Consider the following 25,860-nt stretch of genomic DNA (forward strand, 5'->3'; position numbering starts at 1 on the left):
CCCTTAATTTTTTAAGATAAAATACTTAAAAATTGAGTTACATGTACTCAGTTATTTTTTAATAAAACTTACAAAATCTATTTAAAATACTATTTATTTACAAAACTGCTTCACTAAATATAATTTTCTACTTAAATAACTATTGCTAATACATAATGAAGAGAGTCTTATTTATAGTAATCAGTTTGAAGGTTTTCTCTTTTTTTGTTCTAAAATGTTCAGTTTATTTTTATTCAGAACTACTTTTTTAAATTGATGAAAAAATTTTAACCATTAAAAATAAACTACTAGTAAGTTGTGTACTATAAGCTTCTAATTTATTTTAAAAGATAATAATTATTAATATTCTTTTCTTATTTATTAGGAAAACAAGTTAATATTAGAAACTAATGAAGAATTAAATGCTCAGCTGTTAGCAAATAGTTTGCAAGAAGGTCGAACACTAGTAAGCCAAAACTCAGCAATTTCTTTAGCAGACGAATTTGAAACCTTAACCAAAGATGATGTAAGTATTTTGATTTTATGATGTTCATTTTAACTTTATTGAAAGTTCTACTGTTACAGCAAAATTATATTTAAACCGTGTCAGTTTTTTCTGTAACAGTATAAATATTGTAAAAACTGATCTTTCCTCTATATTTGAATAAATCTAGAATTGGGATCTAAAGAACTGGAAGATCTTCAGAAGTTAAGGCTATATCTATACTTGACATTTAAAATGTTACTAAACTTACTTTTTCTTTTTAAAGAAATTTTATAATTATTTTTTTAAAATATCTAAAAGAATGAGAAAAATATTTCTTTAGAAAATCATGTATGGTTTAATAATTTTTTTTATCCTACTTATCCATTTTTTCTTTACGATTTATCATAAATTTTAAGGGAGATTTCTTTGGGGATTTCAAAAAGAAATGACATTTTTGTTTATGCTTTAAGAATATGTTTTTCTATAAAAATATGTACAAGTGTTGGGAAATGATCGTAGTTTTTTGATTTTTTTTTTTCTTCATGTAAATTTAATAAAAGCCATTTTTGAAGTTGAACAAGAAAGGTTTTGCTTGAGTAAAATACCCCCCCCTTTTATTGTTAGTAATATTATATATTTTTGGAAAAATTCTCTCCTTCTGAATATTGTTACCCATGCAACAACGATAGGTAAAAGATGCTGTATTAAATAGAAAAAAGGCAAGGTTCTGCTCTAAACTGTGTTATCATTTAAAAAATTAATTCAAAAAGTTAATTTTGTAGATAATTTTTAAAAAAATTTGTTTGTATGCACTTTTTAAAGGTATTTAACAAATTTGCTAAAATATTTTTATGTTTTTATTTATTTACTTTATTTTTTTCAAAAAGCATTAATATATTTCAAACTTTGTAATTAAATTATAATAATACTCTGGAAAATCGTGTTCTGAGACATAGCACAAAGTTTTTTTAAAATGATAAATGTTTATGCAATGTAAAATAACTATGTGAAAGATTAATAATATCTATCTGTTGAATTCTTTCCATCCAAATTATTTAAGCTATTTGTGTGTAAAAATAACACCTGAGTTCTCAAAATTTTCTGAAATTTAATTATTGACTTCATCTTTAAAAATTAATTATTACAAGAAAAAATAACTAATTTTGAAAAGAAAAAGAAAGATGAGTTCAAAAATTTGGTATTGTGAAACTATAGGAACTACTTCTTTTAGGATATCTCTGATTTTTTGAGTATGGTGACTGACTGTTTTACACTCAAAATAGTTTCAACATCATTAATACTTCTTTACTTATGAGAAAATAAAATTCTTTTATAAGGTAAGTTTGTTAGGAAGAGAAGTTCATCATTCACAACTAAGAGTATTAACATTTATTTTTGGATGATAGATTATTTGAGATGTCCTTTATATTTAAACAAAATAACTTGATAAAAACCTGAATGTATCTGAAAGAACTTTTATTGTTTCCATTCTCTTGTTTGTAAATAAGGTATGGATTTGTAGAACAAAAATTACAAACATATTTATAGCAATCAGTTTAAGATGTTGATAAATGTAAACTTTCTTCTCAAGAAAATTTCTGAAAAAACACTTTGGAGTTAAAGAATTTTTATTGGATGCTATAAAAAATTATTCTTGTCTAAACATTCTGTCACGACACAGCTGAGTGGTTTAGGTCTAAACTAGCAGAATTATTAATGAATTGAAAGTGTGATTTAGCGCAATTGGAAAAATGTAAGACAATTAAAAAACATATTTCTTTATTTAGCTGCATTTAATATACATCTATAACAAATTTCAACCTCTTCAAATAAAAGCAAAGTCCCGTTGTGTTCTAAAATAAATTATAAATTAAATTTGCGTTTCTGATATTGGCATTGCATGTCTCATCATTTCGTAATTTTTCTTGTTTTTGTCTGCCTCTTCAAATTTTAATCTTCAAAGTCCTGATATATTGTGTATTTATTATTAACAAATGAAAAAGGGGAACATAAATCAGACGGCAAATCGTTTTATGCATCAGTAAATAATTTAGGAATAAAGTCTATGTGAAAAATGAGATTTATTTTATTTATTTACTATTTTTTTTTAAACTTTGTGTAGCATGCAAGTATGTAGCTTAATTATATTAATACTACAGCACTGTTACAGTTTTTTAAATGAAACCTACAAATTACATGTTGACGTCATTTAATGATAATTTTTATTAAAAGAAAAGTTAAATGTTTGAATCATATGATATTCGAAAAAAAAATCCCATTGAATTATGTTCCTTATTTCTGAAGTATCTAATTCACAAATTAAATGTAGAGTTAGCCTTAACAGCAGAAAATAAAATGATTTGTCCACTTAGCAGGTGATTTTTAGGTTTAATAATACTTTTTATTATACGGTCGAAGATCTTTGTAAGAAAAATCTTAAAATGTGAGGGTTTGATTTGTATAGAATTTTGTTTTATATAGATCATTTCGTCTATCATTAAATTTACCTTCAATAGCATTCTGAATCTATAAACAATAGCATTATGTATCTATAAAAGATATGTATTAGTGCTTTAAAGTAATTTTTTAAATGCAAATAGTTTAAAATACAAAAATATGCACTTTACTATCTTATTGTTTACGGAAAAAAATATTTAAATTATCAAGAACATTGGAACAAAAAACCGACAAATTTATCAATTTTAAGTTTGCTTTAGTAAAGTTAATATTTGAAAACTAGTTAATGGAAAATTGCTGTTTATAGAATTATATAGGTCTTCTATTGCATTATTTTTATATTTGTATTAGATTTGTGCCCTAAAAGCATATGCTTTATTTTCCAGATGATGAAGGCATTACATGAACAAAAAGAAGTAAATGCAAAACTGAAAGCCTACATTGATGGTATTCTTATGAACATCATAGAAAACCATCCACAGCTCTTAGAGGTGAAAAATCCATTGTAAAACAGTCAATATTATTTAGAACATGTTAGACTAAGAAGAAATTAGAATGAACTTTGTGATATATGGAACCAATTATATTTTTGAATCTAATGACATAAGAGTGAAAAATTTTAACGCTAAGATCTTTCAATAAAGAAAATTATAGATTTTAAAAATGAAACTTTGTTTTTGACGTTATCTCAATGCATTGCACCCGTCCTAAAATCGAATGAATTAATTGTTGCGAAAGTCTGTTTTAATATGTTAATGGGAATGCCTGTCCTAAAGTGCAGTTCCTTGTGTATAGAATATTTAATAAATTTTAAAAAAAAGTTCTGTTATCTTCCTTTTTTTTTGTGTGTGTGTGTGTGTTTTTTTTTTCCTTCTTTTTTTCATATTGGTTATTTAGAACATATGTGTTTAAAAATTTAGTAGTTATATTATATCTTAGATTTGTTTTTCCATAGAAAGCCATAGAAATAGTTTTTTTTAATTGAACCAATTAAATAGAATCAATTTAAAAGTCGCTTATGCTGTTTGCAACTTTAGCAATTATGTCAGCTTTAATAAAATGTTACAATTTTTTAAAATAAGTTAGTTTAAATATTAATGTGAAACCACCTTTTTTCATTATTAAAAGTTAAATGAATGAAATAATTTCAATTAGAAATTCTCCTGAAATATTGTTTATTTAAGCAAAATTACGTTTGAAATAAATTAAAAACTAGTTAACGTGAAAAATGAAGTTAAATTTGGATTACAAGTTCTTTATGTACATACATAATTGAGTCTTATTTTTCATAAAATAAAACATGCTTAATTTTGAGGGAAAATACCACAAAACTATCACTTATTGCACCACATTTACTAGAGTTGTTTCAGAGGACAGTTTTCTCTCCTTTTCAAATGAAGAGTAATGTCTTTGGGTCGCAGAAAACCTTGCCCATGGTTGTACTCCAAAGGAACCTGAAAATATTGCAAGTACTTGTAGCTATATCAAAACAATCACAAACTAATAATGATGATTCAATTATGCTTTTCAAGTCTGCAGCACACACACATGAAGCTTAGAATAAGAAAAGGTACATCAATTACAAATATGTTAAGGCGCCTAGATTGTTCCTTGACTCCCTGTCCCGCAGTGGACTGATCATAAAGACACAGTTCCAAGTAGAACACTGAAGTCAAGCATCACTGGCTGCTGGTGGGTAACCACTTTGATCAGCCTGCGCAGGGAACGAGGATGTGCGGTATCGGTCCCCTTTAAACTTGGACACCAAAGCAGGGCAGCCATCCCCTCTGCAGATCAAAATTAGCGATGGCATGCTTTCGGATCATCCTTGGGGATGTTTCCCGCACTGTCGGTCTCCAATATCAGCACAGATCAACTGCGAAGTAAATTAAGTACCTACCTTGACTCCCCATGTTTTCTATACAATGAAATAAGGATAATTTGATAATTATGAACCAGGGTGCGTAGCATTTTTAAAAAGTGCTTAAAGGTGCTTATTTTCGTTTTTTAAAAGCCATTAAAGCTGCTTTTTCCATTTGGTGTTTTTAAAAAGTGCTTAATTTTCCCTTTTTTTTTCAAAATGAGATATATCCTTTACTATGTTGATTTTCGCTTCGAATTATGCAAAAAGACACAGTTCACATTGTTCTATTCGGCGTTTTCACAATTAATTCAACCCCAATCTATTTCGGCGTATTGCAAGTCCGCAGCGTATGAAAACTACATTCGTTTTATTTACACGATTCAAAATTCGTGATTTTTGAAAATTGTCAAAAACGATGCTAAAAAAGTTTTTTTTTTCTGACATGACGGTTAAAACAAGATAAAACCGTTCATTCTCAAAAACTTTCCTACCCTGCCTAATTACGATATTTTTTTCAAGTGCTTAAAAATATTTTGAGTGCTTGAAAAGTGCTTATTTTTTGTTGAATAATTTGGCTACGCACCCTTTGAACCCATATACCACAAAATCATCCAGTGGATGACAAATTAATTAAACTTAAACTCATAGAACAAAAAGCGAATTTATTGATAGACACTGCGATGAAAATCAGAGACAATCTTAATGCTAGTGAAGCAACATTGATCGGAAGCATAGTGATCGTCGGCATCTTTTAGAACAGAAACTTAAAAAATTTGCTAGTTCTGAGGAAGAATATTCTGTATTTGATGAGAATGCTTTGTCAAGTAATATCTTATCCTAAAATCAGTCCAGTTTTTAATAGAGATATCAGAAACTGGGGACAATTTCAAAAAAATAGATAAAGATCGCAATTCAGATAAATCATGATGAATTTTCGTATCTATCACAAGCCACGGTGAAAGGAAGTATTGCTTCAGAGTTGATTAAAAGTTTTCCTCTAATTGGAGATAAAAGCTATAAGCCAACTTTAAAGTAAATTTGGAAGACTAATGATTCAAGTTTCTGGTAGAGATCTACTTTCGCTTGTCCTTCAAAAAGATATTGATTGCAATAGAAGAGGTCTCTATGGTTATTTGAGACTAAATTACCCGAGTTAGAAACCTTAGGCGTAACCAGAGATAAGTGTGCATCCATGTTGTTTTCCATGATAAGGAGAAAAAAGAATCTCTGAAAATTCATGGCAATAATGTGTATTTTTTATAATGAAATTTTTAATGTTGTATCCAGTGTTATTGTGACTAATATTTAAAGATTTAATCAGGAATTTTTGTAGGTATTTGATTTAGTTTATGTATTTATTCAATAAATCAAATAGTCAAGGGAGAGAACAGTTGCTAATGTAAACAAATGCCACGTTTCAACAGCCAATCAGGAGACACCTACACTATCTCACTTGCAGGTACCCCATTGTCTAAATTTCGGAACACCAGCACAAACGGTTCTGGTGTTATAAGAAAAACTCACGCAGACAAACTCTTCTTTTGATTATTATAAGTAAATTTTATTATTAAACAAGAATTTTATTATTTTAGATAACTATTTTTAATTAATAAAATAAATCTGCCTTTCGTAAATATTGCTCATACATTCCAATCTTCTTTTTTTTCTGTCAGTCAAAACAAGTTAACTCTACCCCGGATATGCTAAAGTACTATTTGAAATGATCTCAAATTTATTTAAAAAAAAAATGCGGATTACCTTTGTTTCGGGACATGTTTCGACGTGAAAAATACTGATGACGTAAGCTAAACAGATTTTCATTTCCAACAGCGCAAAACGCATTCCAACACAGTTCCTGGGTCCAGCACCAAAAGGTAAATAAGAATAAGGAACTATTTTATCTCTTTCTTCTGAACTGAATCTAAAAATCAAATGAGTTGAATTAAACATTGGAAAATAATACAAAAATCTATTAACTACATAAATGGTTATTTTCTTTGTGTAACTTATCTGGCTTAAAAATTACAAATTATTTAAACGTTTATTGTTTATTGAATTAGGAAATTTTTTTAATTACCTTTTTAGTTTCTTAAACTCATTAAAAATTAATAAATTTTATTTAATAACAAATCTGTATTGCGTTACAGGCAGTAAAATTAACTATTAAAAGATCAGAAAATTGCAATCGTGATTTGAACACAAATTATACCATCATATTAGGAAGCTTAATTGCAAACTTCTTGAAAAAGCCAAAAAATAGTGATATTGCAGGATTTAAAGAAATGTTTACATTGGTCAACCTGAAAGAAGACAACAACCTCAGGTCAATGGCTGCTTATTTTTGCTGCGATGCATCTCTGTCTAGAATACAAAATATTTAATTTTCTTTTCACTCCAGTTACAAGAAAACAGCACCTCAAAGTTAAAACTTAAAGATGGATGGGAAAACGGCCGGAGATAGCCTCAGGGGCCCAGATAAATTTTGATTATATCTGCTATCATAATTACTAATATCTATCACGAGTCGTGATGGCTCAGGGGATGAGGTGAACCGGGTTCGAATCCCGGCGATGGACGATCGATACGAATCCGCACCCGGCTTCCACCGACCACAGTGCTGACGTGAAAAATCCTCAGTGGTAGATGGATCATGGGTGAGAGTCCCTTTGCCATCCAGCTAACCGTGGATGGTCCTCGTGGTCTCCCTCTCCGGGTAACGCAAACGCGGATTAGTTCCACCAAAATGTCGTCCACGAAGGCAAATTTCTCCCAATACTTGATTTAGGAGTTCCCCTGTTTTCTGAATTGGGTTCAAAATTTCAAGGCTGCGGAGTTGAACATTGGTAGTCGTAAACCCAAAAATTGGGTCGACTGTTCAACGAAGGCTATGAAATAAAATAAAATATTTATCACAACAATAAACGAGTACAGGTAGTCATGATTAATCATAATGCTAATTACTCAATTCTAATAATGATTACCAGTTATAAATATTGGTAATCCACACTGTTGCAATACCAATCAATCATTATCACGTGTAATAAGATCATGGCTACTTCTAATCACGATTAGTTTATTAAGTAATTATTATCTGTATTTAATTAAAGTTGAAAACAACTCAAACTTCTATTGAAATCGCAGCAAATATAATTAAAAAAAAAACTGTATAAAATTTTAAATATATAATTGTTACCTATCTGGATTGAAGCTTTCCGGATCAGGAAAAAGTTTTGGATCCCTGTGTATTGCGTAGATCGGTACACTGACTAACGTTCCTTTGGGAATAATAATTCCTGTGTCTGTTAGGGTAAAATCAGCTTCGGCTGTTCTATCTAACCTGTTGCAAAAAAAAAGCACATAATAAAACTTCCAGTGTCTGTTAAGGTTAAATCAGCTTCAGCTGTTCTATCTATACTGTTGTAAGCAACCACATAATAAAATTTCCAGTTCAGTGGGCAAAATAAAGAAAACAGAACACTTTAAAAATTTTGTGATCTAGTGATCGGATGGGGAAGCAACAATATCCAATTTTAATGGTTCTAGGGACTAACTTAAAATATGTAATCATTCTTGTCCAAATGATATTTTAAGTTACGAAATGAATCGCAAAAACGTATTGTTTGTCTGCAGTAAGAACTCCCCTAGACATTCGTCTGGACCCGTGGCTGTGACTATGGTAACGAGGTATAGCTATTTCAAGTAGGGGTGTGGGGTCACTGTTTAGAACAGGGTTTTGTATCAGGTGGGCGAGAGAAAGGAAATATTTTCTTCGTGTTGTCCTAGAGCAGTGTTTCCCAAAGTTATGACTTTTATGTACCCTTTCTAAATTTTTCGTAACGTTGTGTACCACTAATCAAAAAATGAATGTAGTTTTAGTTAAAAATCACAACTGGCTGTTAACACAGCTAATTATTAACTGTTAGTTCTGCAAAAAAAAACCATAGAAAAATACGTAATTGTTCATTTTTCAAAATTTTTGAAATTTTCGTTTGTTGCAAGATATTTTGCATAAGAACGCGTACCCCCGCTAAACGGTTCCTGTACCCCTGGGTTACGCGTACCACACTTTGGGAAACACTGTCCTAGAGTAAAAAGAAGCTACCCTCCCTGAAATGCGCTATTCTTGTTTCCATAGCAGCAGACGGCCTCAGACTTTGTGGCGGGGGGAGTTCTTAACATAGACAAACTATACTTTCTCTGAATAAATTTCTCTCTCTCTCTCTCTCTCTCTTTTTTTCAACGGATTTCAATTTTTAACACAAAATAGAGGATATTCCCCCAATAGTTTTAGCAGGAGTGGTCGTGGGTAAGGGTATCTTATTGTTCATTAACTTTTTGTGCATTTCGTCATAGCTCTGGAACTATTGTATAAATTATGTGAATAGAACTGTAAAAGTTGTTTAGCCACATTTAATTCTATATTAAAAACTCTTTTATTTTCCTCTTTTGAACTCTTTAATTTCAACTGAAAGAAAAAATCATAATTTGAACAGAATTGGTTAAAAAATTCTTTAAATTTTAAAGTATAACTTTTTGGTATTTCATTACTCAGGAACTATTCGATTTTGCTCAAATTTTGTCATTTGCTGCAGATTATGAAGTTTAAAAGGAAGTTAAAGTTTATTCAAATTCAAAGGTACATTTCTTGTTTTGTCAGTGGCGCCATCTATGGCCAAGAATACGATTTCAGCCACACAGATGTCAATTCACGTTCTACTATGAGAAGGACTAATACGTTCTCATAAATTCTATAGAAGTGAAAGTCTTGTGGTCGATCGCTGAGCAGTACCGTAGGTACAGGGATCTGGAGAAAATTTCATTTCTCTTCAGATCTGTCTAAATCGTGAGGAAGTTACCTCACAGACTGTGAAGGCATGTCTTCGGATCATCATTAGGGGTGTTTCCCAGACCGTCGCATATAACCCATTGCACAGGTCCAGGGCGACGTAAATAAAGTAGAATTCAGGCAATCAAATTAGCTTTGATGTTTTTCATACAGCTTTTCTCAGAAGTGATTCGATGTATTTCAATAGCGTTATTGTCATTTCTTTGATTTAAATGACCATATAGGGGTCATAACTTAGTAAGTAAAATTACAAACTTATATCCCCCCAAAATCAGATTTTTCATTGATTTTTTGCATGAATTCTAAAAAGTAAGTATTAAAGGAGGTGATTGCGAAACTCCCTGCTTTATCTTACTTCATTTCTGACAAGTATATTTTAAATTTATAGTAAAATTTCCTTTACCGACACTCGATACTACAACACTTTGGTTATCTGAGGATCGTTTCGATGCACGTTGCAAGCATTCCCCCCTCATGTTTTATTGTTCTTATAAATGATTTTTCTCAACTACTGTTGTGGTGACAAATTCGAAATTCTTCTGGTGCAAAAAAGATAGCGAAATAGAAAAAAAATTGCAATGATATTTTTTTCTTAAATAACATCGTTAATTATGATAGAAATTATAAAAAAAGAAGTCCCGCTGTGGACTGATCGTTAAAACACGGTTCCCAGTCGCCGAAGTCAGTCATCACTGGCTGCAGTCAAGCAACACTATGCCGGTGGGTGACCACTAAGATTAGTCTACGAAGGGGCCGAGGGTGTGAGTTATTTGTCCTCGGTAAGCTGTTCTACTGTAAAGTGCTCGGCTTCGCGTGCAGATCATCGGGCTACAGAAGCGGGGGGGGGGCTTTGCAGACCGTCGCCAATAGCCCATTGTGCAGCTCTACTGCGACGTAAATGAACTACAACTATATAAAAATAAAATATTAGTATTTTAAATTTTATTATAACTACTATTTATATGAGTAATTTCATTCATAATTTATGCACTAAAACCTCGATTTGAAATAGTCCCTTGATTATTAGATTTTCCGACATACCCCTGAGTGTCAGTAAATAGAGGTTCTTATATTATTTAATCAGTTCTTACCTGATGAAGGGAGGGTGTAATCGAAGGGATTCAGAAATGACGTTGTCCAAATACTTCATCTTTTGAATCGATTCATACGATATTTCACCCTGAAAAAGAATTAAGACATTTTATTTTGATGTTTTCTTCAAGGAAAATATACTCACAAAAACTCTGGCCGCCATAGCTTAGATGCTTTACACTTGAAGCAATACGATGAATTTAGACTATATTTATGTATCATCTTGTTGTACCTGAGCTTTAGAACTGACAAATAACTTAATTGAAAAGTTATTAAACTTTTTTAAAGTTCACCAATTTGACGACATTTTTCCACCTAGATGAAACTTATTAAACTCACTGCCTTATTCTAATTTTTTGAAAATTTTTAAGAGCCCAGATAATGCAGCATTGGAGTAAGTTTTTAAAATATTAAAAAAAATTAGACCAAAAACGCTTTTTATTTTCACAAAACTGTGGCTTTTCCCCAAATTGACATTTTGCGCCCTTATCAAAATAAGCGTTGACAGCTCCGGCGGCTTTAGATAGGCTAAACTTGACCTAACAGTTGCATATTCACAACAGTTATAAAAATAGCATATTATTCTCAAAAAAAGCATCATTTCATGTGACGACGGAGCCTTCGAAAAACAGTCTTAATAAATAAAAGCTACTAGTGGGCTGCGCCCCCTGCTCGCTAACGCTCGCCAACCCCGAAAATTGCTAAGCAATCTCAAATGGTTTGCTTCGCAAACCAAGCTCGCTTCTCTCGCTACTAACTTAGATACATTGCAAATGCACAAAATTCTAAGAATTCAAAACAATCATTTAAATCCCTATAACAACTTTTTTTTTTAAAAAAATTACATCTTTTTAGTAAATACTAAGTCATTAAAATAAATTTGTATTCAAGTAAATGACATGTAATTCGTTAAACCTATTAGAAATGCGCTATAATATAAAATCTTAAGTCGTAACAGCACGACTGAGATTAATTTTTCACTGAGTAACTAATAACAGTAATAAAACAAATAAATTCGTGATATAAATCAAAAATCGTCAAATAAATTCGTAATATATAAATTCGTGAAAAAAAAGCGCTTTCGACAAAATACTAAAGTAGAGATCAATCGACAAAGACTACTCACTTCTGTCTAGCTTAATAATATGAGATTGCTGCAGCTGCTATTAAATTTTTTTTCTTTAAAAGCGCTATAGGTGGCTCACACCTCAGCTAGATTTGGCATGTGACATTTTTAGCGGCAATCATTGGTCGATTTTCTAGCGTTGCCATTCGGGGAGTTGTATAATTGGCTTTTTTTTGTCGCCGTGTAAGAGAAATATATATATAGATATTATACTCGCACTTACATTTTAATTTATCCTAAAATATCTCTTCATTCAAAGCTTCGAATCGCTTAACCGATTTTTGCACTGTCCAAGCGGTAGGCCAATTCTATCCAGCCATTCAGTAAAATATTACTGATTTTATTGAATTTCGATAAAGAAGTTATATGACTAGAGCACGCTCAGAGCTGAACTAATAACGCACAAAACATTTATTTATAAATGAGAAAAAAACCTTGCTTTTTTTTTTTTACATGTGTTATTAAAGTATGAACCGGCAGTACCTAATTTTAGAAAATCGGCATCCTTAAACTGTAAAATATTGTTGCTCAAATTTCACGAAACTTTCTATATTTTAAACAAAACCGTTCCCTGGTATATGATCCGAGAAAGATTTCGTCAAAGTGACTAAATAAATATCGTCACTTTTTTGAGGAAACGAATTTCGTCATTTATTTTTTTTTTCTTCATAAAAAAACTCCTCGTAGCGCTCAATGCATTCAACTCTCCAAATAATAATTTTATCATGGGCATTATGTAGGCCGATTAATGTTGGTCAAACAGCACAAGAAGGACAGATAGAACTAAGAGATAAATTACACACATGCCCGAAGCGGGATTCGAATCCGGGTTCTTCCTGGTCGTACGAGGTGAATTCCTAGACCACCCTAGAGGCTTGTCTCGTCACTTTATTTTGATTGTCTAGTCTTCATTCTAGATAACAATCTTCCGCAATGCATTGCGAAGGGGTTCCGAGTTGAGGAAACATTCTCGTCATAAACTTGAAAGTTCGTGTTATGTCACAAATCACATGATTTCGTGACGGAATACTTCTCACAATAGGATACCTGCAAGTGACGTAGTGTAGGTATCTCGATCTTGATTGGTTATTGAAACGTGGAATTCTTTTACGTTAGTAACTGTTCTTTCCATTCTATTTCGAGTAAGCCAAGTCAGTCAAGTATCAATTCTCTTAATTGGCACATTCTATATTCGTACACAAAGATTCTTTTACAAGGATTTCGATTCTTTCACTATATATTTTACTTGACACAAAGACAGGCATGAAACCACGTAGGACATCCTAATACAAACAAATTATGCATCGAAGTTGCCAGGTACACAAAACAAAAATGTATCACGGTTACAATAAAGTACGTAAACAAGTAATAAATCTAAGTTAAGTAAAAGATGTAGACTAGAAAGAATTAACTAACTAACATAAGTGGAGAAAATTTGCTCAACTTTATCACGTCATTTTGCTTATAAAAGATTAGCTGTACCTGCCTTCACACGTGTGGGCATCTGCGATCTTCTTCTTGAAGTGCAAGTACCCTATTAATAAAAGTCAGCTCAAGGATTAATGAAACATCGTAAGTGTGAGTTTTATTTCTGAGAGTGTGTGCTTCAAAGTTAAAAAAAAAGATAATTTTCTTTAGACTAGTATTTTGTGTATAAATACTTACATCAGTTGCACTCAGCACTTCTTCGATTTCACTAAAAACCTTATCTTGTGTATTTTGATCTAATGCTAAATGATAAGTCGTGAATGCAAGTGACACAGCAGTAGTGTGGTAACCAGCAATAAAGAATAAGCCACACTGAGCTACAAGCTCATCCATCGATAAAGCTAAACAAAAAAAATATTATTTTTATTACCACAAATATTGTCAATTTTAACAAAACACCTAAAGAGATTGTTTCTTAGACTCTTTTCTATTTAAACACATTTTGCTTGAAAACTACATATAAAATTTTATATAAAATTTAGGCCTATATAGAAACAACAGTTATATTTGTTAAAAATAATTAATACAAATTACTTTAAAAATTAAAGCCGCTTTGCCAAAAAACGTACCTCGCATTGAAAACTGATAACACAACGTTTTCATTCTTAGTTTAAGACTAGCATTTTTTTTATTTAAATAATAAATATATCTTTATCATAAAATAATACTTTTATCCTAAAAGGTTGCATTATCAAGAAGCATCAGTCGATTTATTTATAATATGCTTGTATAATAAAGGAACAATTCAGCTTTAATTTTGAAGGAGAATCGAGATTAAAAATGAAATAGCAACGGAGATAAGATAGGAATATGAGGTAACAGTATTAGTCAGGAATAATAAAGAAATATTATGCCAACTAGTAAAGGTCGCTAATTAATCATATAAATAAATAATCTACTGGTAAATACGTAATACTGATTACAGCGAAAGATATCTGTGTCTTATTTGACCATATCGTGAATTTTTTTTTTTTTTTTGGTTCAGTTGGAATGCTCAGTGGGCAAAAAAAAAAAAAAACTGGTGACCTTGAATAACTTTTGATCGGATGATCGGATCTTCACATTTTAGGACTCAATCTTAATAGTTCGAGGAGGTGACCTCAAATAGTTTGTGATATTAAGTTCCGAAGTTAGACGCAAAAACGTACTTCAACTAAATAAACATAACTTTTTTTCGACGGATCGGGATTTCTTACTCAAAATTTAGGTTGTAACGGCAATTTGGAATATATGGTTCCAATAGCTCAGTCAGGTGAGCGGTCCAACTTTTGGAACACTTATCGTTAGTTTTACTTTTTGCGTATTTCACCACATCTTGAGAGAAACAAAATTTGAAAAACAATTTCGAAACTGAAACACTTATCACCAATTGTAAAATTTGTTTATGCAACGATAGTGCAAAATAAAACTTTTACTAAGTATTTATTATTTTTTTATTTTATTAATTAATAATAATATCAGTCGAAAATATTTTGAAATCTAAGGTATTTACTTTTTTATTTGATTTTAAAGAATGCAATTTTAAATAGCAAAACAAAGAAATGTAAGCGAAATTGATCAAATAGTTCTAATGAGATTGAATTTGGAAAATATCGCATTTTTAAAATTCGATTTCTCAAGAACTATTCGACCGATTTCGCTCAATTATATATTTTGCCATTAATAATTGCATTCTTTAAAATGGTGAAAAAATTTGTATACTACACCATTCAAAATATTTTAGACTATTATAAATAAAATAATAAGATATAAAAAAAATGTTCCACTAAATGTTATTTTTTGCATGGAATTATCTTTTTGTAAACAAATTTTAGAATCAGCGTAAAAAATTTTCAGTTCGTTTTTTAAAATTTCGAGATAAGGTGAAATGTGCAAAAAATAAAATTAACTATAAAGGGTCCAAACGTTGGACTGTTCTCTTGAACTAATTATTGGGACCCTATTCGGCAGATCTCGGTTACTCCCTATTTATTGGGGGGCTCAGAAATCCGAATCTGAGAAAGTACGTTTTTGTGTCTGTTTTTGTAACTTTAAATATCATCTGCACTAATTAATTAGCATATTTGAGATCACCATTAAAATCGAACCTTAGACCGTGAAGATCGATCATTAGATCAAAAGTTATTCAGCATGGTCTTCTTTATTTTTTTGCTCACTGAACAAATCAGTAAGAAAACAATTATCTTTTTATGAAACACAGGGAAATATATTTATTAATAATCTAAGAATATATGTTTGGGTTTTATTACATGAAAATATGAGAATATAGAATATTCACGAACTCACTTTTTGTTGAAATATTTTTGAAAAATGAACGATTCTCTGATTCGTCTCCGTAATTGTGAGTTATGTCATCTGATGCCTTCTCAACGTCTTCTTCTTTAGATACCTCATCGGCGGAATCCATCAATAGTTGCAGAAAGTCATTTCTTTTCTGGAAAACATATTTGTTTTATTTCATGGTCTCTAAAAGGCTAAATAAAGTATAATAAACCTTTTATCTGCAGAATTTAAAATAACACACAAAATTAAACTTTAATGGAAATAATTTTAGTATTTGTATTTAAAGAAATTTATTTTTTTATAAATATAAAAGGAGGCTAAAAGCATATGTTAAAATATGTGAATATTCGCTTACGCTTGTACCCCCCCTTCCACGTGATCCCCTTCCATTTCCCTTGTGATTCTATTAAGATCTATTTGTGAACATAAATAATTCTTCTAATCAATTAAGCACTAATTTTTTAAAATAAAGTTTTAAATTAAAAGTATATTATCATAACAAATTTGGTGAATTTACAACTGTAATTTAATATTTATCAAGCATAATTTTCGCTTTCCTCACTCTGTACATGAATGCATGTGCTGATCGATAAGTTCTAAATCATTTAACAAATTTTTTTAACTGCAATTTATAGAAGTATATTAAGATAATTGTGCCAAACAATAATAATTCTAAAACGGTTAATAAGTCTAGACACTGATTTAAGTAAGTTGTAGCCTAGACATTAGATATTACATTATTAAATATAGCTTAGAATTACATTACAATAAAAAAAAATAATAAAAAAAATAAATGAAAAAAAATAAAAATTCTCTTAGCTTTAAAATTTTTAATTTAGAAAACAATCAAAGTCAATGTAGCAAAAAAATTGTGTTCAAGCACATGGATACTAAAATACCAGAGACGTGAGACAAAATTCCGAGGTCAAATTATCACAATTAAATGTGACCAATTAGACATGGGTGCCACTCTTCAGTCCTTGGGACTGAAATCAGTCTTGAGAAAAATCAATAGACTAATAAATTCTATCAATTAAATAAATGTTTCTTTTCTTTTTCATTAGAAATTTTTTAAATTTTTTTTGTCGAAATAAAAATATATTGTATGTCAGGACTTTAATTTATCTTCTTTTTGTCAGCTTCACTAAATCTCATTCTTTAAAGTCTTGACAAATGGGATTGACTGAATTTTATCTACTTGTATAATTAAATTTTGTACTATTAATGAATCTAAGTCTGCTCTAGTTTGCTTCCTCCACCCTAACCCATCGTCATGCTGGTCAAAGTTAAATCAAGATTATTTTTTTAAGAAAGAAAGAAATTATAGTGCTAGAGCAAAAAATAAGTAATGGTGAAGTGAAAAACAGGGATACGAATGGTTTCAGATTGTTCAGTAAATAGTTGTTAAAAATTTTCAAGGTTGGCTGCTATTTATGTTTTGTTTGATAAAAAAACATAAAATAAAAAATTAGAAAAAATAATCAAATGATTGATTTAATATGTAGGCTAATATCAAGGAAAGGTAAATTTTGGTGTCAGTGTGCTATAAATTTCTAAACGTTTGGTAAACAACGCTAGACAGTATTATTTGGTCAAAAAATGAGTTCAGTCTTGAAATTTTTTTAGAGTGGCACCCCTGATTAGACAACATAATGGGTGATGACTGGTGGCCTATAATGCTCGCAATAATGTAGAGTTTTGACCCTCCAATAAATCTTTGTGCAAATATGTTAATAAAGTCAGTGACCAATAAGTATTTTCCCTAAAAACAAACTTGTCTGTCGATCTAAGTCAGGTCGCAACATTAGTTGTTCCGAGGCAGATAGGAGCCTTCCAATCGATCGTTTTCCTTCAGTGTTGGACATCTTCTGGACACCTTCAAAATGGCCAATCCGTATATATAATATCACTAAGTGTGTTCCGCAGTGGACTGATCTTTAAGACACGTTTCTTCCCAGCAGATCACCGAAGTTAAGCATCACTGGATGCGGTCAGTGTAAGGGTGGGTGACTACTTGGATCAGTCTGCGTGGGAGCCGAGGGTGTGCGGTATGGGTCCTCGTTAAACTGTTCTACCGTAAAGTGCACGACTTCGCGTGCAAGTCGTCGGGCTACCGAAGCGGGGGTGCCATCCCCTCTGCAGAGGATCAAAATTGTGATGGCATGTCGTCGGATCATCCTCGGGGATGTTTCCCAGACCGTCGACAATAGCCCATTGAGCAGCTCTGGTGCGACTCAAATAAACTACAACAGCAACATCCCTAAATATATTGGATCGATTAATTAATCTCTCCAACACAACTCTTTTGGCATCAAGGAGTTTCTCGTACCAGGATACGTTATCCTCAAAAAGTTCTGAGCCGAACATTTACCGTGCATGTAAACAATGCAGAGTGCTTCAATCCCCATCAGTTGTTGGACAAGGTTAGTCCTTTGACCAAATCAAATTGGCATTGTTCAACCAACCTCCAAATTTAACAATATTGAATCGCGTATGTTTGTGTATATTTTGGAAATAGCTCAAAATGCATTTTTTGAATGTCAAGATTAAAAGTTATTTGAATTGCTGTATTGTTTGCTTTGAGTGAAATCCCGATCATTTAGAACAGAGTTATTTGATGAGCCGTATTCTTTGTTTCACTAAAAAATCTGATTATAAGGTAGAAATAAGTTATTCGGTATGCTGTATTCTTTGTTTTGCGTAAAAATCCACACAAAAATATTCGGAGCTAAACGTTTTTATTTTGCGCATTTCGAAATTCAAAATAATTAAAATTTGTATAAACACCTAACATAAGGAAATAGAAAAAGTGAGTTAACCTGTCCTGTCTGTTTCCTTTGCTTCACAATTTCTAGAGTTATTTTTTTGAAGAATTGCATAGAGTCTCTTGGAAAGACACTGGAACCAAGTTTTTTCATGAGTTTTGGAAACATAACTATAAATAATAAATAAAAGACTTCCATTATTGTGATATCTTTTCCAAAGTTAAAAGTTATCAACAGAAAGAATCAATTTTGCAAGTGTTTTATATTAAATAAATTCTCATAGGGAGTTTTCAGTTTGCTGCATGAAATTTAAAAATCCCGTTGCAATGAGAAAAAGACTTTGATAAAGTTACAGTTAAAGACCAAATAAAACGGATTTAATTTTATGCCGTATACTGGATGGCTATAGTTTAGAAAAATTTAAAAAGTGTTGCTAATTGTTTCATGTGGTTATCGTAAGTTTTATGGGCTTCAATTTAACGTCAATTTTGAGCATTCAGTAGGTCACATTTAACATAAACTTTGAATTTACAAATATTTTTAATCGATAGCAATTGTTTTAAAACATTTTGTTTCCTCGACTTCTTCTATTAGTCTTTAAATTTTTCACGAAAGGGGCTACCCTAATACAGCGGTGAACTTCATGATGAACCCTAGTTCTCCGTAGGAAACTCTTTAACCCTATGGTTAAAGGGTTTCCGCCTCTTAGTACATATTATTACTAGTAATAATATTTGAAACCTCTCATTATATTCAGATCTAATATATAATCCATAATTTATTTAATCTTTAAATTTATGAAATTATTTCAAATAAAATGCCAATGAAATAAAAATGGCAAAAAAAAGGAAAAAAAATTAAAAATTCAAAATAAAAAATAATATTTTTAAAAACCACGTTTTTGCAGTGGAGAATAATAATTTAGAAAAATGAAAAACGAAAAGCGTGGGGCGCATGAAATACATAACAGTAATGTTATATTAGTGTGTGTATGTGTGCTTTTGAGAATATGTGTATGTATATTTGTAATTGTATCTGAACGTGGATGTGGAATATGTTTGTGTATATGCATATGTACGTGGATGTATATGTGGCTGTGCATGTGTATGAGTAAGAAAATGTGTATATGTATGTGTATATGTACTGTTATGTATTTCATGCGCCCCACGTTTTTCGTTTTTCAATTTTCTTAATTATTATTCTCCACTGCAAAAACGTGGTTTTTAAAAATATTATTTTTTACTTAGAATTTTTTTATTTTAAAATATAATTTTCTTAATTTTTACTTTATATTTTTTAAAAATTATTACTTTTCAATTATTATTATTCACTACAAAAAACGTGGTTTTTAAAAATATATATTTTTATTTAGATTATTTTTCTTCGTCAAGAGTAGTCAAGACTGCTACAAGACCACTACTGAAATAATAGAACTTTCATTTTAAATTAGGGATACAAAAATCTTTATAGAAAAACAAAACCTCTACGACTTTCATTAGTTTTATGCTGATGACAACCAAAACAATCTGGAAATGAATGTGGAAAAACTGGATCCTACCACGTGATTTTTCAGCCAATAAAAATACTCCGACAATAAAAATATTTTCACCTGACATGTAATACTAATTTGAAATAATGGAATCGACAACAAAAGACAATCTCGAAAATAATTTTTTTTTAAAATTTCAATTTTATTTTACTTTGTATGTCTTTTTTCTCTTCATTTTCATGCATTGTCATCCAATTCTGAACTATGTGCCAAATTTGAAGTCTGTAGCTAGTCGGGAAGTTAGTTTAAAATCGATTGCAAAATTCCACCCGGACAGACATACACGAAGGCAAGTTTATATAAACGTGGTAAAATAATAAAAAAAGAACATTGCTTACAGAAAAGTAGCATGTGAATGCCGAAATCCTGATTAAATATTGGTTTTGCTCTTTGTATGAATACGTTATCGGGATCGTTGTTGGCATCAATCTTGGTTGAAAAAGCTGAACTAGCTATAATATCCATCGTAAAAGCACCATAAAATCTGAAAGAAAATGGTGGTTTGTCACTCTAAACATATAGAATAACTTTAGAAAACTATTTGCTTATAAGTGTGTGCACAAGATGGTCTCACCGTACTACCTTTCATGCACGTACAGAGTGATTCAGTGCAAACTTGGAGAGGTCAGTGATCGGTTTTACCGTTGCCTGTAGTATAGCGCGCTACTTTTTAAAAGAAGTAATGCAGTGAGTAGTGTGATGCAAAAAAACGGTAGTTTGTAGCGATTCCTGGCAACTACTCTTAACGATAGTTAAATAAAGAAACAAAGTTTAAACACAAAAGAAAATGTCGAATCTGATTGGTGCAAATCTTCCGCGGGCTTGTCAACGTACGCAAAGAGAATGCCTCTGTCGCCGATCTACATCTGATGCTCGAAAAAATCGGCGCGAAATCGGTCGAGATGTTCCTTTCTCAGGAATCCTGAGAAATCGAATTTTGAATATCTGACTCTCTTAATTCGATTTCACAGGAACTATAAAGTACGCTTTTGTGTCTAATTTCGTTGCGTAAAATATCCTCTTCATTAATTAGCATATTTGCGGTCACCCCCTCAAACCATTATGATTGAGTCCTAGAACGTGAAGATCCGATTATTCAATCAAAAGTTATTCAGGATGGTCCGTCTTTTGCTTTTCAAACGGTACTTTATTTCTTGGAGGATATAAAAAAGCATTGATCTCTTAAACCACAAATATTTTATAGTTTCCTAGCAATTCTTAAATCACTGTCTAGAGAAACATAGAGTTTGAAAGTTTGAAGAACAAATTTCGTAAAAAGTGTTTCAGAATAAAATAAAAAAAACTATTTCATATAAATATGAATTAAAACTTCATAATATCTCCTCAAATTTAACCAATCCAATTTTTTATTCAAAATCATTTTGTATATTGGTGAAAATTAAGCACTCCAGTTAAGTTTGTCTTCTAAAAGTAGCGAAGTAGTGACTACATTTTGAATGTAGTTTGTAGTCGCTGCATTTAAAAGAAAGTAGTTGTAGTTGTAGTTAACTGCAACTATAAAGAAAATGTAGGGTTACCCGACCACTGAGTAGGGTGAATGATAAGGATTGAGAATTGCGTAGCAACCCATTGCCGAAACTGTCAGAGTGGCTGCTAGGGTTCTTCCCTATTATGAATCAACTGTTCATGTACGTTTGAACCTTTATTTTATTCATCAAAAACATTAAAATTTTTCTGTTTCTATTGTGGAAAATGACAGGCAATAAACCCTGATTTAGCCGTTATATCGTGGTGTATTGTTTTTTCAACTAATTTGCAGAGCTTGCAAATCTGATTTTAAAATTTGTAAATTGGGATGAAACTGGTATGATCCTATTTCAGGTCTAGATGTATTTGGATATAATTTTTAACATAAAATTAAGATAACTTAGATAAGTAACAGCTAATGAGCTTGAACAGTTTGGATTGTGCCCCTAAATACGCATGATAACATTTCTGGCCATGCGATTCTCAATCTGAAAGATGGACCTTGCTTCCTCTCCAAAATTGGAACCGCGGTTCTGAATCACTTTGCATAGCTAGAATTGGATATTCGATGTATGCTTGTCTATATAAGAGAGATCGAGATTAGATTTGTAAATGAGTGTATGGAGCTGTGTTATGTAGTAATTTCCAGAAAGATATGCTTTGTTTAATTCAAGTTATTTAATTTCTTGCTTAATAAAAGATTTTTTTTTAAGTTTAAAGACGAGTTTTTAATTATGTTTGCTTGGCATTTTCTATTACACTCTAAACTGAAGTGAACATATGCTTGTGTTGACGAATAAAATAGTTAATGAGCTGTTATTTGAAAACTGGCGGGATGATCCATTGAGTTGCGAAAATTCTCTTATATGCATTTCATTTTAGTAACTATAACCTACTAGTTACAGCAAATGATTAAATAGTTACCACTTACTTTAAAACATCTATCGGAGCGTTTAATTCTGCTGATTTTGAAAAACTCTGAATCAGCGTTTTTGCACAGTCTTGAAAAATACTGAGAACCTAAAATAAGGTTAAGATAAAATATATAAATAAATAAAATAAGGTTAAGATAAAATAAGGTAAATTAAGTAGATAATTACAGAGACCTAGTAGTTTCTTAAAATAGTGATGTGAAATAAAATTTCTATAATGAAACAAAATTTTAATTTTTTAAAATTTATCATGAAAAGTTTCGGACTATCAAATCATTTAGTCATACATTGAAATTTGACATTTTTTCTGGTTGATCATGGAATGAAATTTATTTAAATTTTGCGTTTGCATAATTAGAGATATTTCCACTTGTTTTGATGATCAGTTTACAACCACTTTAATATTTCTTTCAGACCACTGTAAATATAATTCATAAATAATATGTTATGAATTATAGTTACCAGTAAATATAATTCATAAAATTGGTGAATGCGAAGTCACCCTGTCCGAGCGGTACGGCCGTACCACCAATATAAATCAATGTTCATCAATGTAATGTAATGTTCATCCATGTAAAACAATAAATAAAAACAAAGTTTGGGGAATTTTTTGTAAAACTCAAATAAAAGCTAAATTTAAACATTTCGGTACCCTTGAGAAAATTTAGTGATACTTTCTAGGGTGTAGCAATTCTGAATAAAATAATGTATCGCATCGCGTCCTCTTCCTAGATTTAAAGGCTGTGGTCAGTACGCGGATGGGTGACCACTTCTTTGATCAGTCTGCTAGGGAACGAGGGTGCGCGGTATTCGTCCTCGTTAAGCTGTTCTACCATAAAGTGCTCGACTTCACACACAGGTCGTCGGGCTATCAAAGAAGGGGAGCCATAACTTCTGCAGAGGATCAAAATTGCGATGGCATGTCTTCTGATCATCTTCAAGGATGTTTCCCAGCCCGTCGACACTAGCTCAGCCCATTGTGCAGCTCTAGTGCTACGAAAATAAATTACCTCCAAGGTCTAAACTTGCAAACCACTTCTGCATAAATTTATTTTATCAACCCATTTTAGATCTATAAGATGACAACGAGGCTTTTAAAGAAAAGATCCATATTATTTGGCAATCATTTTATTTTTAGATCAGATAACAATGCTTTGTTTTATTCATCACTGCTTATTTCAAACGAAAAATGACTGAAGTACATTTAGTGGTAAGATGTATGGAATTGAAATTTGTAACAAAAACTAGTTTGTTGCATTAATCCAATTTTGTTACCATTTTTAAAATTTTTTTTTCTTCTATCACTGTCACCCTTCAGATAAATAAATGGGAGCTCAAGGTTATACATACCAATAGGAGCGCAAGGTTAACAAATATTCTTCTTCTTCGATAACTGTCACCCTTCAGAGAAAAAAAAATGGGAGCTCAAGGTTATGCATACCAATGGGAGCACAAGGTTAACAGATGTTTTTTTTTCTTCGATAGCTGTTACCCTTCAGATAACATACATACATGTTAAGGTTAACATACATACATACAAATTCCTCTTCACTCCGAATTGGAGCATAGGGCTTCTATCATAGTTTTTCATCTCACTCTATTTGTAGCCACATATTTTGCCTCTCTCCATGTTTTTCCTATTATTTTCAATTCGTTTACAATCGTCATGCTCCGAGTATTTTTACTATTTGTCTAAGATAGGTACTCTGACCGCCACTAAGTCAGCGGCAGTCTGGTGCTATGGAAACAAGAATAGGGCACTTTAGGGAGGGTAGCTTCGATGAAAGAGGTCTCTTCTCTCGCCGAAACCAGTCCTAAAGAGGAAGCCAGCACCCCTTCTTGAAATAATCATACCTCGTTACCATAGTCACCGCCACAGCTCCAGACGAATGTCTGGCAGAGTACCTATCTTAGGCAAATAGGTCTTCCTATTTTTCTGTTGCCCAGAGGGTTCCAATGAAAAACTTGCTTTACTTTTAATGTTTCAGATTTACGTAGAACATGATCAATTCATTCCCGTTTAAGTTTTTTAGCTTAAAGTTAGTCTAGAACTTATTTAATTATATCCTCTAAAGAAGGGAGTATACAATTATGTAAATAAAATAGCACCATTGTGCTAATTAAAATAATTAATTAATTGTTTAAATTAATATTCTGAACACAGGGAGTTATTTTAGAATGCTTACCCTCTTAAGTTTTCCCGTAGAAAATGTGGGGGAGACAATGGCTCGAACTCTCTTCCAATCTTCGCCTTGTAAAGCAGTCATCATCTTGTTAAGCACATCATCTCCCATGTCGAATAACTGAAATGTTAAATTGATGTGTTGCATCTATGAACGCTTTTGCATATAGTACGAAGGGCTCCTTTGAAAAGGACATTTGCAAGAATAAATAAATAATAATAAATGCACATATAGTTAAAGATTAATAAATGTTATAGTTAAGGTTGCTCTGTCAAGACCAATATGAGCTGTATAAAGTAAGATCTGACATTAAAACTATTATAATTGCCTGCCCTGTATACATTTGCCCAGTACTCCTAACACTGATGTTTCTCCTAATCTATCCTCAACAGATATTAAGATATAGATATAAATGTAGAATGAATATATTCAACGAATAAATTAATATCAAATCGTATATAACCAATATTTCGGACATTCACCAAGGCGACTATGTGATTGTTGACATTCACCGGTGATAAAGTCGACATTCTCTTGATTTCGGTCATTCACGATAATATATGCACAACTCAGAAACAAATTCTTTAATTTACTAGTTTCCTTTTTATAACCGATATGTTAACAATTGTGACACAGCGATAGACATAGCTGACATTGATCAAGTTCTCGATATTATGAATTATACAGATTCTTGCAATCATTCACATCTGAATGAGAGAATCATAAGCGTTTACCTTTATTAAAGTTATTTATATAACTCATAACGGTGATAAATTTCTTACTACTCTTAATAGAGAAGCCATTTGTAGTTTCTGTCATAACCCTTTATCCTATCCCTCTAACCCGGTGTTTCCCAAACTTAAGACTTTTGTGTACCCTTTCTAAATTTTTCGTAACGCTGTGTACCACTAATAGAAAAAATGAATGTATTTTTTTAAAAATATATTTATTTTTCTTTTTTTGTACAAAGTTTTGTTAATAAGTTTATTTGCATCAGTAAGAAGGATGATATTGTTTTTGTTGTGATACCAGTTCATCATAATTCGGTTATCTTGTGGTCAAATTTAGTCTTAGATTGCGATTTCACGTCTTATAATCTATTTCCTTTTTTCTACTTAATGTCCACGAATGCTGAAAAAGTGATTTCACATAAATATGAAGTGGGAAAAGGCAAAATATATTTTACAACTTTTTCTGTTAAGACTGGATACATATTTTGTATTTTCAGCCAGAATTCTGTTTAAATATCCTCCTCATGTTCATTTTTCAAGAATCCGTCTGAAGCCAATACTAATAATTGCTCTTCTTCCGCATACGACAA

General features: G+C 31.3%; 2 protein-coding genes across 9 annotated transcripts in view; one reads left to right on the forward strand and one right to left on the reverse strand.

Annotated features, from left to right (window-relative positions):
- Window positions 1-3,599, forward strand: part of LOC107448091 (rab11 family-interacting protein 4B) — a 122,386-nt gene extending 118,787 nt beyond the window's left edge. For 3 of the 6 annotated variants that reach the window (XM_071184313.2, XM_071184314.2, XM_071184315.2), the window contains 3 exons: window positions 365-505; window positions 1,698-1,803; window positions 3,310-3,599. In XM_071184313.2, the coding sequence (XP_071040414.2) occupies window positions 365-505; window positions 1,698-1,781 (225 nt within the window). In that variant the 3' untranslated portion in view covers window positions 1,782-1,803; window positions 3,310-3,599. The remainder of the gene's footprint in view (window positions 1-364; window positions 506-1,697; window positions 1,804-3,309) is intronic. The other 3 variants (XM_043046505.3, XM_043046504.3, XM_043046506.3) reach the window with 1 other exon arrangement.
- Window positions 3,600-4,081: 482 nt separating this feature from the next.
- LOC107448092 (cytochrome P450 3A18) overlaps window positions 4,082-25,860 on the reverse strand; it is a 29,995-nt gene continuing 8,216 nt past the window's right edge. For 2 of the 3 annotated variants that reach the window (XM_043046500.3, XM_087153442.1), the window contains 10 exons: window positions 24,543-24,659; window positions 22,356-22,444; window positions 20,275-20,420; window positions 18,442-18,557; window positions 15,626-15,773; window positions 13,517-13,680; window positions 10,725-10,813; window positions 7,981-8,124; window positions 6,546-6,708; window positions 4,082-4,377 (listed from right to left, as the gene is read on the reverse strand). In XM_043046500.3, coding sequence (XP_042902434.2) covers window positions 4,279-4,377; window positions 6,546-6,708; window positions 7,981-8,124; window positions 10,725-10,813; window positions 13,517-13,680; window positions 15,626-15,773; window positions 18,442-18,557; window positions 20,275-20,420; window positions 22,356-22,444; window positions 24,543-24,659 — 1,275 coding nt within the window. In that variant the 3' untranslated portion in view covers window positions 4,082-4,278. Of the gene's footprint in view, window positions 4,378-6,545; window positions 6,709-7,980; window positions 8,125-10,724; window positions 10,814-13,516; window positions 13,681-15,625; window positions 15,774-18,441; window positions 18,558-20,274; window positions 20,421-22,355; window positions 22,445-24,542; window positions 24,721-25,860 lie in introns of all 3 variants that reach the window. The other variant, XM_087153443.1, reaches the window with a different exon arrangement.

The sequence above is a fragment of the Parasteatoda tepidariorum genome, chromosome 10, assembly GCF_982258835.1.
Source record: "Parasteatoda tepidariorum strain Cologne lab strain chromosome 10, Ptep-v5.0, whole genome shotgun sequence".
Taxonomy (NCBI): domain Eukaryota; kingdom Metazoa; phylum Arthropoda; class Arachnida; order Araneae; family Theridiidae; genus Parasteatoda; species Parasteatoda tepidariorum.